Source organism: Harpia harpyja, chromosome 4 (assembly GCF_026419915.1).
Source record: "Harpia harpyja isolate bHarHar1 chromosome 4, bHarHar1 primary haplotype, whole genome shotgun sequence".
Classification (NCBI taxonomy): Eukaryota; Metazoa; Chordata; class Aves; order Accipitriformes; family Accipitridae; genus Harpia; species Harpia harpyja.
Window position 1 is genome coordinate 15,786,671 of NC_068943.1, and position 12,809 is coordinate 15,799,479.

The 12,809-nt window shown below is 35.1% G+C and overlaps 1 protein-coding gene across 8 annotated transcripts in view; it reads left to right on the forward strand.

The window, feature by feature from the left end:
- Positions 1 to 8,852, forward strand: part of RBM26 (RNA binding motif protein 26) — a 58,110-nt gene extending 49,258 nt beyond the window's left edge. For 2 of the 8 annotated variants that reach the window (XM_052785913.1, XM_052785915.1), the window contains exons 20-23: positions 1,368 to 1,454; positions 1,770 to 1,817; positions 5,412 to 5,525; positions 6,978 to 8,852. In XM_052785913.1, the coding sequence (XP_052641873.1) occupies positions 1,368 to 1,454; positions 1,770 to 1,817; positions 5,412 to 5,525; positions 6,978 to 7,067 (339 nt within the window). In that variant the 3' untranslated portion in view covers positions 7,068 to 8,852. Of the gene's footprint in view, positions 1 to 1,367; positions 1,455 to 1,769; positions 1,818 to 5,043; positions 5,062 to 5,411; positions 5,526 to 6,977 lie in introns of those variants that run through there. The other 6 variants (XM_052785914.1, XM_052785918.1, XM_052785920.1 and 3 more) reach the window with 5 other exon arrangements.
- The last annotated feature ends 3,957 nt before the right edge of the window (positions 8,853 to 12,809 follow it).

A 12,809-nucleotide genomic window follows, 5' to 3' on the forward strand; every position in this document is an offset into this window, starting at 1 on the left:
TCACCCCCCCCCCCAACTCCAAAAAAACAACAACAAAAAAACCACGAACCAAAAAACCAAAACCACAACAAAAAACCCACTACTATTATACTGGGGGTTTTAAGGTGTCATGTTTCCAGGAGCTCTCTCTATATATGTACATAAATGTACAGGTTCCCATTAAATAAATGCTCCACATCAGACCTATATGGGGGAACAAAAAGGGAACCATCATACCCATAAGGGGAACAAAATTACTTTCTATAGAGATGTATGATGGACTGAACATTTGAGCAATGGCTTTATAAATTTTTGGTGTAAAACTAAGAACATATATATAACTTTAAAATGCAGCGATACAATCCACTTGGTCAAGCATAGGCTGTTTCTGAGTCCAGTATCAATGATGAATATAAGAAAAAACTTATTTTTAATCTACAGTATCATATTCTGATTTAGTCTGCCTTATGAATATCGCTAAAGTAAATTTTGCTGGTCATTTCGTATTTTTCATTTCATTACGTACTTCTCTTACTGACTGCAGAGAATATAAAAATGAAGACAGAGACTCTGCCACTGTTAAAAGCTTGCTGTGTGATGTCGGTTTATGGTCATAAATTTGCTCAGAACTTAGCATTTTCTTATACTTTGGTTTTATTGTAGGGAGTATTAAAACTTACTATCTTTAACAAAAATATTAACAAAAAAAGCTTAGTAGTGTCAACAAATACAAGTCTATTCACAGTGTTAGTAGTACAACACTGAGAGAAAATGTTAATTACTTCATTTTACAGGTTGTGCGTTTGTTGTTTTAAACTTGCTCCAAATTCCATGGAAATGCACTGAGCTGTATTTCTGTTTCTGTGATATGATATCACAACTCTCTGTACATCAGCAGTGCACTCCACCTATGCAGCTTACAGTGATGGTGGCATTAAAGGTAGCAATACCATAGAGTCCATTACAGGAATAGATGGGTCAGGTTCTTAAGATGCTGAAATCACGTTAAGTTTTGAAACTTCTACAGTCCCTGCGTCTAATAAATCTTTGTGGAAGAGTTTCATAGTAGACTAATGGAATCATCCCAAGATTCCTTCTTTCTGATCAGGAGAGAAGTATTGAAGCAGAACAACCTCTTTTTCTGTCGTAATTTTACTTCATACCTGTATGTTTACAGTCAGGAAATCCAGAGACTACAGCACTTGTGTTTTAGAAATGCAAGTAAAAGTAACTGTATTCCTTACAAAGACAAATACTCTGATTGTCATTAAAGCTGTGAAAGGTACACTATTCTAATTTTATATGATTTTTGAGGGCATTTGATTTAGGACAGCATTTTTTAGAGGTGGAGATCTATTTCACTAAGCTTTTTTTTTATTTATTAAAAGCAATATGGTGAAATTGAAGATTGCCAGATAGATGACTCTTCTCTCCATGCGGTGATTACCTTTAAAACAAGAGCAGAAGCTGAAGCTGTGAGTATAACCTTTGTTGAAAATACTCTGCAACATTCAACTACTTTCTAGTTACATTATACTTCTATATTTGATTAAATGTAATACTGCTAATTATTTTAAAACATTTTAAAAGAAGTCTGACACAAAAGTTTAATTCTGTGTTAAACAAATCTGTCAGAACAGTGTATTACTGACATACTTAGGAAATGAGGATGTCTATAGCACACTCAAGTACAGGATGTAAGAGAGAAATTAAGAGAAACACTTGGGAATTGATAGCTGGATGTCTTGGTTTTATCTTTATTTAATTGCCTTTTTTTTTCTCACCTGAAGACTTGGTACCTTCACAGTCTTCCTGAAATTTCACTGACATCCTGCAGAGTAAGCCTATATATTTTGTTTGGGATCAGTTTGATTTACCTTTGCCTGAAGACCTGTAATAGTGTAAATGTGATTTGATGTGATGGGATTCTCCCCCCCCCCCCCCCCATATTTTTTAGAAATTTAGGAAATTACAGAAGTATAGAATTATAGAAGTAACTTTTAGAGACTAAAATCCAGAGTTGACTTCCGTTGTAATTTTGCGTGCTTACGTATGGATCATTAGGACTTTATACGTTTGGCTCAGCGGGCCTCTGTGGTGTAGGCAGTATGTGAACCTGCGCAAAATAATGAACATAGTTGTTTAGCAAATGGTTTTGTTTTCTTTAAAATCCTTGCATCACTGTTGGGAAGGAGTATCCTGATGTCGTGGTTTAACCCCAGCTGGCTACTTAGCACCACACAGCCGCTTACTCACCTCCCCCACCAGTGGGATGGGGGAGAGAATCAGAAGGGTAAAAGTGAGAAAACTCACGGGCTGAGACAAAGACAGTTTAACAGGGAAAGCAAAAGCTGCGTGCATAACCAAAGCAAAACAAGGAATTCATTCACTACTTCCCATCAGCAGGCAGGTGTTCAGCCATCTCCAGGAAAGCAGCACTCCATCATGTGTAATGGTTACTTGGGGAGACAAGCATCATAACTGCCGATGTCCCCCCTTCCTTCTTCTTCCCCAGGTTTATATGCTGAGCATGACGTCATATGGTCTGGAATATCCCTGTGGTCAGTGGGGGTCAGCTGTCCCAGCTGTGTTCCCTCCCAACCTCTTGTGCACCCCCAGCCTACTCGCTGGTGGGGTGGGGTGAGAAGCAGAAAAGGCCTTGGCTCTGTGTAAGCCCTGCTCAGCAGTAACGACAACATCCCTGTGTTATCAACACTGTTTTCAGCACAAATCCAAAACATAGCCCCATACTAGCTACTATGAAGAAAATTAACTCTATCCTAGCCAAAACCAGCACACCTGAAAATAATAGGGACTCCAGAAAGAACTGATTCACAGAAAGAATTGATATACAACAATATGGTTGTATAGAAAGATTTCATTTTATGTTTATATTTTGCACAAAGTGTCTGTTTTTGCAGAGTTCATCGTGTGGAGTTTACTTGAACACAGTTTTCATAGCTGGCGAGAGTCTTCTCATTTTGTATGCTTTATCTTGAGACACCAGTGACCTGATTGACAGAAATACTGATATTTACAATGCAAATTATGCAAATGGGGACAGTAGTTTTGAACACTTACAGTATCATTATGGTTACATATTTTGAGAAACAATTTGAAGCATGTGCCAAATATGTTTTACAGAAACATAGGAGTTTGGTTTGTGAAACTCTTAGATACAGCAATGATTAGAACTAACTGTATGGAGATTGTAATTATTCTGTAAAAAAGGAAGTGCAATTAATGGCACATAGTATGTACTGAGTGATAGGGAAAAACAGTACCGGACAACTGTATAGAAAGAACAGTGTTCAACAGTGAACAAAAGTTTTGTGGAGAATAAGAAATACCTGCTCGCAGATAAAAGCTGTCATAATTAGTTTATTCACAAGTGGACTGCATTAAGGTTAGCATTTTAGTTTTGGTGCTTCCTAATTCCTGACATTGGGTACTTCATTTTGCAACTTTACATTCTTTGATATCGTAGTTTACATAAGAATATTCTAAGTATCGAGAGGAACTTCTGCTTCCCTGAAAATAAAAATAGGTCACCTAGAACAATAATCTGTTTTTATGGACTGTCCAAATAAAGTCTTTATTTCTTCCAGGTGGAGGAGTATGGTTCACAACAACGATCTTGACAGTATCTTACTACAGATACTTGTTTATCAGCAAAATAGGGTTTTCAATGTTATAACTTGTTTTGCCTAAAAATTGGCATGGAGAATCATTTCGGCCTTAGCTAAATTTCTGTACCCAAAAAGCAAGGAATGGTAGTATTTTGGAACCAAACATAGAAGCGTAGAGGTAGGAAGCACTTGAAAAAGAAGATAGTGCAGAGAATGAAGAAAGATGTGGGCAGGGGGAGAAGGGAGAGATGTTTGGTGGAAAGGTTGAAGTCAACATTATGTACTTTTTTTTTTTTTTATGATGCGTTTCACTGCATTTAAAAAGCAATATGTTTTTCATCAGTCACTCTGAAATAGAATAGGTGGGGTATTCAAGGTGAAGTTCAGAATATGCTCTGGAAAGTGGGGATATTCTAGCTGGGTCAGAATTCATGATTGATGTTTGAGATCCACACTCTAGTTAGCATTAAAACTTTTAATTGTTGAATGACTTTGTGTCTAGTTGCACCTTCATTTTTAAATTAAAATTTTATGAAAACTGTGACTGATCAAATATAGTAAAATCTGTATTTTCCTTAAGATTTTCTTACATATTAAATATATTTCCACTGGAATTTCTGTGTTTACTACTAAAGCAGACTTTAAGACTGGCAGTTGGAGAAGTTGTAGAAGGTAATAATTAAAAACCTCTGTTGAGGCCAATTGTGAAGTAAATGCAGCTAATATTTTACCTTCTTAAATGAAAATAGGCCTAGGCTTTATGACCATATACGTTGTAGCCTGGAAGGAAGAGGAAGATTCCCTATTGTAAAATGTTACATTTTTATGTAGTAGTAATTTCTTCCAAAGATTACAAGTTGTTTCTGGACCTAAATGTCACGTATAAGTACTTTTAAAAATTCTAGTTGTGTGACATTGTGATGAGACCATGGTCAAAAAGCTCCTGAGCTGCATTTTAATAAGCATAGAATCTTTTAAATTTATCATAAATTTATATGTACAGATTTAAAATTTATACCTGGGGACTTTAATATCACACAATTCATGTTCAGATGTCATTGAACATGTAATTGTTTCTACATTTCACATTATGCTGTGCTTTCAGATTGTACTATAAATCTTTTGTGACCATGACGGTTATTTCGGAATGTTGCTAACGCTGATTTATGCTCATTCATGTTACTTTAATTTGAACATACTATTTCCAAAGCAGCCACTTAATGCAGCTGGTACTTAAAAAGGCATCAATATCCCATAAGTTAAAAATTTTTACATTTCAATTACAGCGGCTTTACAGGAAGTGGAATGTTTTCCAGTAAGTTAAGTTGTAATCGCAAAGGGGCTTTTTGAGTTGGTGTTTTTGTTTTTGGTTTGTTTTTTTTTTTTTTTAATATAGTAAATCATTTGTATTTGTGGGATGTCTTTCTTCTTCCAGTAAGTTATGCATTAGCAATTTTGTGTCCATCTTTGAAAGGAGAAGAACCCATCAAGGTAATACTAAAAACCAGCAAGGTTTTGGTTCAGTATGTTACCCACATCACCAAATGATTTATGGTTTTCCAAGCTTATTTTCTTCTGAATATATTTTGATCCTTTTCCTGAAAGGATGTGTGAATTCCATGTGCAGTAAATGAAGTTGTTTGGTTTTAACCTATTAACAGTAATTCAGTAAGAACATATTACAACTAGAATTTTCTTTTGAAAAAGCAGGCTGTTGGTTTATTTCTGGCATTTAAGTATTACTGAAGTTAATTTTTCCCCTGACAAAGAAATATGTAACTAAAACGTTTAAACTTGTTTTAGGCTGCAATTCATGGATCTCGTTTTAAAGGACAAGAGTTAAAGTTGGCGTGGAACAAGCCTGTTGCTAGTATGTCAGCTGTTGAAACAGAAGAAGCTGAACCTGATGAAGAAGAAGTAAGTTTGCTTTTTCTTTTTTTCTTTCATTTTTCTTTTTTAAGATGAAATAGTGTAGCTTTTTCAAAAGAAAATGGTCTGTTGATTCATAGGTCTGTTTTTGAATCTAACTCATGTTTTGTTATTAGAACGTGTATTTATCTATAAATACATTTCTTTTTTTCTAGGCTGTCGAAAGTCCACATACTTTACTTTTCTTTGCAGAAATGTTTCATTTCTTACAGAACAAAGAACTTTATAGGATATATCTAGAAAATGGAAGGGGTCATATACTGTTGTATTTTAGCCTGCTGGACATCTAGACCAGCAGACCTGGACCAGGGGAAGAGGCTAAGTCCTCAGAAAGCTTCTGTGGTTTAGTCTGGCTTAGAGTATCCAAGCATACATTGACAGGCAGGTCAGGTGTCGACAGAGCTGCTTTTTAAAATGCACTTTCTGTAGGCAAAAGTAATGAAGGTAGTAGTTTCTCCCTTTGTAAAAGAGCCTAGTGGAAATAGAGAAGGCTTACTTATAGGCTTTCTTCAGCCTACAGCTTCACATCTCTCCAGAAGGCTCCCTAACTTCACCAGTCAACCTTCACACCTCCCTGTTGAATTTGGAAATTCTGTAGCAAAAAACTACAGTTACTGGGATAAGAATAAGCAATGAAGACCATAACTTGTGTCTAACAGCTGGGAGATTTTGCTAGGGAAAGACATCCTTGTCCAGAACTTGCTGTGATAGGTGCAATTGTTAAAAAATTTCTGAGATGGGATAGTTTTTATATATGCCCCTGCCTATATGTAGATAAAAATTAAAACGACTCACTGTTTATCTTTCTTTTTTTAACTTTGCCTCTCTGAAGCCTGTAACTGTTGACCTGAAATGTTCAGGGGTTTGTGAAGTCTATCAAATTACTATGTTGTTACTGAAACAAATTGAAAATACATTAATATATTTTGTCTAAATTTCTGTAAATACCTGTCTCCCTGCCCTGATCTTTTAAACCTTTGTATTGGTTTTAAGCTTGATTAAGCTGAAAAAATCAAAATGTCTCAGATTCAACCTTTTTTATGCTCAGGCACAGGTGGATTAAGCTCTTGGATGAAAACAGGCATAGTTACTCTGAATGTGCAAAAACTAACATTAGTTTTCAGTATAGCATCTTAAGTTTCATGGGAACATTGCAGCTTGGGTGTGAATGTTACGCTGAAGAATCAGAAGAGCTATTTAAGTATGAGGTGCATATGTCCTGGTCATTTTGAAGTCTGCTGAAAAGAAAAAAAAATGTTTCATTTGCCATTTATTAATATAATACATATGCATGCAGTATACTTTTTTGAAAGCATTACTGTTTACCTATTAAAAAATAAATTTGTTCTTTATTAAATCGCAAGTTTTAGAGATCTGTATTTTGCCGTTTGATCTTTAAAATTTTCTGATGTAACAGAGTATCATGTTTTTCTCTCGAAGTTTCAGGAAGAATCTTTGGTGGATGACTCGCTGCTTCAAGATGATGATGAAGAGGAGGAGGATAACGAATCTCGTTCATGGAGAAGATGATTCAACTGATCAATGACAATGCTAGAACTGCACCTGTGTTGCATTAGTATTACCTAATGTACTTCTGCATCTTTGTATTAAAAGGGGTTTTGTGATGAAATTGGATTCAGATATAGACTAAAAAGCAGCTGGTCAGTTATACGTTTTGAGAGATTGATGTTTGAGTTACATTTCAGTAAATGATTGCTAAAGACATCATACTAGGAACATATGCAATGTTTTTATTACATAGTTCTACAGAAGGTTACAGAATTCTTTGGGTTCTTTGTAATTTACCGAATTGGTCAAACACAAATGACCAAAAGTTGTTATAACATAGATAATTTTTGTTCTATTCCAGATACGGAATGAAAATTTGCATTTAAAATCTTTGTGAATGTTTTCAGAAATGGATAGATAACAGTACTAAACCGAAGTCTCTAAAGTTATGTATTCATAATATTGCATAGTAGTATGCTTAGGCTTTACTATGTACTAGCCTTTTGTTGGATTTGTGTACGTATTTTACCTATGGGTTTTAATGATAAAGTGTATGACTGCTTTGCATATAAGTCCTTATGACTTTAAGATGTTAAAAAATAAAGAAATGGAATGGTCTTCAAAAAAAAAAAAAAAAGCAATAACCAAAAAAGCTAAGGCAATGGTCCTTCATAATGAAAAAAAAAAAGAAAGAAAGAAAAAAAAAAGAAAAGAAAAAAGACCATTCCAAATGGCAACCCCCACCCCCATATTCACAAAAGGAGCTCTAATCACTATCACTTAATGCTAAAAGAGTATTGAATATAAAAAAAATCTCAACATAATGATGTTTCATTTACATTAACACACAGGTGTACTCTGTTGCATAAAAGCTTTTGGATGTCTTCTGAATTTTAAACTGATTTAAGTCAAACGGCAAATAGAGTAATATTCCAATAATAAGGTATTTATTCTGTATCCCTGCACTGTGCAACTGTAGAAGAAAATTTGATCCCACAAAAATACATACAGTACTGAAATGTAGTTTAGAAAAATACATTAGGAGAAGTGGAATATTTGGTAGGTATTATTCTAAAAAATTTGACTACTCACACTAAAGCATCTTTTTTATTCCTGTGTATCTATGATTACAATTTTCCATTTTAAAAGTAACACTCAGCAGATACTAAGTTCACACTATAGTGTATATTCACCCTTTAAAAATGTACATACATGAAATGTTAGTATACTCCACAGAAGTACTTCATTGGCTCTTTCTAATGGGGTGTTCTGTTACGTGAGGTCTGAAGTTTCCCCTCTTCTTAGGAAGGGGAACTGCCTAGTCCTTTACTACAAAGGACTTCTCTCACCAGCAAGACTTGGTTTTATTTCCATGTAGTGGCATTCTGCTGGTCTGTTTCCAAAAGAAAATTTATTCATTAATTATCAGAGTTGTGGGTTTTACTTTTTTGGGGTTTTGGTTTTGTTGTGGGTTTTTTTTCCCCATCAACTCATTAATGAGTGCAGCATAAAACCACTATCTCATTTATCAGATAGATGCAGGGGATAGTACTTCAGTTAACAGTATATTTTCTTTAGTCTGTGTTTTTTTCTTTTTTTGGGGGGAGGTGGGGGAGAACTGCTATAAGGCATGTCTCTGCCTTTTTTTTTTTTTTTTTTTTTTTTAAATTCCAAGATAGGAATGGAGGAAAGTAGACGGTAGTAGTATCCCAGAGAGAAGAGCTCCGGCTGTAGAATTTTTGTTCTGTGCTTTTCAATTATTGGAGGGGTTTTTGAGACCTGGATCCTGTTTTGGGTTTTTTTTTTTGTTGGTGGGGGTTTGTTTGCTTGGTTCCCCCCCCCCCCCCCCCCCATGTCCCTGTGTGTATGTATATGTTGTTGCAAAAATATGCACTTAAAATTTTTGTATAGTCTTAGTTTCACATTGAAATTTCACAACTGACTGCCATGCTTGTTACAGTAAGTTCTAAATCTTGCCATAAGGAATTGTATTTGGGAAATTGATTTCCTTTTACACTGAATGTCAGGCAAAATAAAATATTTTAAGAACCTTTTTATCCAGTGCTCTGAATGAGCTGTTCTAGTTCACCGAATTAAATACAAGCTTTCCTACTTTTCTTTTTTCAATAATTTAGTACATCTGAAGGGTGCCAGATTGACAGTCTGGGAGGTGGATGTTTTTTGTGTGTTGGCTTACAGAACAGGTACAGCACAGGAAAGGACTGTTCATGCTGCCTTAAGGTAGTTGTGTGGCATGCTCAAACCTGCCTTTTCACTGCAGTCAATCTGCAGTGCTGATGACAGTCTGCAGTCACTGCAAAGCTAATGACAACTTACTAGCGTGTTCTTTACATGGATGCTTCTTATGAATCATCTGAAATTACTGTATCACATAATTTTAAAATTAGTATTCCAAGTTTGCCTGCTTGTTTTGAATTCAGCCTGGTAATGCATCTGTGCACGATTCATTTCTTAATACATGTTTGTACCCTGGTCTACCTGTAAGGGGACGAAACCTTTTAAACTTCTTTTTACCACCTTCCTCCTGCAAACTTCCATCAATGAAGGGGGGGGGGGAGGGGGCAATTCTTACTGGCATGTGTTTTGTCCCCTGCTGTTACCTTGTGAACTCTGAATGGTTGAAAACCACCTGGATCAGAATGGCTTGGTTTGCTCTTGCTTTAAGAAACAAACACAAATGTTTGTTTCAGTCAAAACTAATCTGTGATTGTATGCCATTCAGCATAAGCCATTCAAGGTAAGAGAACGGTGTCCTGGTTGCAATCTAAATGGATTCTGTACGTATTTCAGTCATTACCAAATTACTTTCTTGATTTGATTTCTTTTTGGCTTGCTCTGTCCTTGTATTCCTTGTCTAGCTCTGCTGTCCCCTTCCTTTTTTTGCTACTACCTTAGCCAGCTCTTGTCATTTCAGTTCAGTCACATCCTTACTAGCATAGCCTTCAGTGAAATCTGTTGTCACCTGAAGCAACATCCTTTCTTGTTTGAATCAACAAACCAAACATCCTGCTGACTCATTCCCTTACTTAGTTCATCCTTCTGAATGCATTCCCAAGTACGCCTCCACTGTGATTAGCTAAATTATTGTTTTAACAGTTCTGCAGATGGGTTTTCCTAGTCTGAAACACCGAGAGAGCAGGGTTACCTTGGTTTTCCCCAGACAGCTTTTCAAAATTTCTGTGGAAAAAAAGGTAAACATTTAAAAAGGTATTTTCTTTTCTGGCTAGGTGCTAAAGGGCTTGAGCAAGATGTGATCTGACATGTACTTCAATGACAATATTGTAGTAAACCACATTTGGTTGAGCTACAAAAAAATGTAAATAATGGGATTCAGTATTTCAGACTATATTAGTTTGTCTACAAAACAAAGTAACAAGAAAACCTCTTTCAAACATTACTTATGGCCAGTGCCATTTGTATTTTTTCTTCTCTTAAAACTCACTTATTTCAAATCAGAAAAGCCATAGAAGAAATACAAGTTAGTTATTAGTGAAAGACAAAGGTACAGGACTTAGTTTACAAACAAGTCTAAGCAGGTCTATTTCTTAAATAGAAAAGGCACCTGTTGAAAAGTATTGGTGTAACTTCAAGCATTTAAAATAGGTTTCTGTTCTAAACCACAGTCTGAAAACAGTCTCTATGAACTAGAAAAGGAGTCAAAAATTATTACCCAGGTAACTTGGGTATCTGAGAACAGGGTAGCATGACTGTACCTGATTTAAAACATCTGATTTTGTTGTTGACCATCTACTCTGAAGAGGTCCTCAAATATGGACTAGGCTTACTATTCTTGTCAGCCCTTGGATAACTTCTAAAAACTGTACATTTATTTGAGGGTGTTTTAGATGGAATGCACAATTTGTAATTGTCAGTTGTCTCATGAGCATAAAAGAGATGCATGAGAAATTGGTTTTGACTCAAGGAAGTGATTCTGCATGTTCCCTGTGTTTTTTTAACTAATCCCTGAACTAGTAGGTCTCACCAAAAACAGATGGGGAGGAGCAGGGGATTTTTTTTTTCTTCCACAAGTCGTACACTGCTGTTGTACCAATACACAAAGTAACATAAAGGGACAGAGACCTTCAATGAAGCACCTCATTTACTGTAATTCAACACTGTCTTAATGTTGCAACTAAAGATGTAGTCAGATTTAATCCTATATCGCTTACCTTTTATTACAATTAGCAGATTAAGTTACAATTAACAAGATTAGAACAAATAGCAGAAATTTGAGGGGTTTGTGGGGAAAAAATGTGAAAAATCTGAACAATTTTGATTGTTCTTCATCATCCTGTTCTGAGTGGAGCTGTTTCTTACTGTACTGATGTTATAGCACTTGGTTACTTTCAAATGAACCTGTTAAGTCAGACAAAGTAGAAGTTCTTGATCAAGATTACAAAAAAAAAAAAAAATCTTTTTCAGTTGAGCCAATGTAGGTGTAAACTGATCTTTGGTGAAAACGAACTCTTAGTTTTTGTGGATTCATGTAGACCTTTACAAAGATATTAGTGTGCTTGTCACACAGTTGCCTAAATACTGTAGTTTTATAAAATAATTATTTTCATTTTTTACTTTAATATGCCTGCATTTTTTATTCTGAACCATGTCTTAAATCTGTAGACATCAAAAATACTTGCAACAAAAATAGACTTTGGTGATTTCAGTCTTTTATTTGAATTCTCTTTAGATCTAATTGGAGCTCTAATGAGAATGATTTCAAGAACATACTGCACAAGAAATTTCTTTTTTTCCTAATGGCTTGTTATTTGTAAAGTCCTTCTATATGTGTTAATGCTAAAGTTTATCTGAATGTTGGTACTTTGTACATGTGAGTGAAGATTAATTTTGTTTTTCTTCTTACAGTAAGCTTGTCATCCTGAGACCAGTTGATGTCTTTGAAAATCATCTCATCTGACTTTGTGGTATTTTATAATAGTTTTGATGTTACAGTTTGATTTCTTAAATTCCAAGATCCTTCCTGCTTTGTTAGCACAACAGACTAATTCAGTTTCTTACCTTTCTCTGGTGAAGACTGGAATAGCACATTAAGCAAATCTGTGCTAGTTGATGCTGGATTTTAGTATTTCCCTGTCAGCAACTGGGAGAAAAAAGTTTTGAGGCATGTACTCTTCAAAATTCATTTTTCTGAGAAACATTTGCAGTAGACTTTTTTTTTATTTTGACCTTTTGGATGCAGAGAGGGTAAAATTGTCTTTTTACTCTTTTACACTATTTTCTGTGTTGCAGTTTCAGGTAAGATTTTTTGGATAGTAATTTGATGGGTAAATATTTTCTTTAAAAAGTCAGATCTTTTTATATCATCTAGTGTATACTTTTCTTTAAAAAGGAAGGGGAAAAAAAGAAAGCAAACTGGTATGATTGTGCATGATGTCAAGCTATGGAGATTATTTGAAATCAGAAATGTTATTTACAGACCTCAAGACTCAAACAGTGCAGATGACCATTTCCCAGTTGCTAAAGAATGACTTCTACTTCTTGGGCTTAATGTTCTTTTAAATGCAAAGGAAAAAAGAAACACTAACTTATCCAAAACGTTTTCCTAATGATCTGCAGCTAGACAGAAAATTTCTCAGCTCTAAGGCACACTAACTCTTCTCTCTATGCAATAATTTGCTCTCTAGGGAAATAAAACTTTCTTAGGTTTTAAAGGTCATAATTTATTCTTCATCTTGCACAGAATTTTGTGCAATAAAGATGTTTGAGCCAAAATGTTTCCTTCTT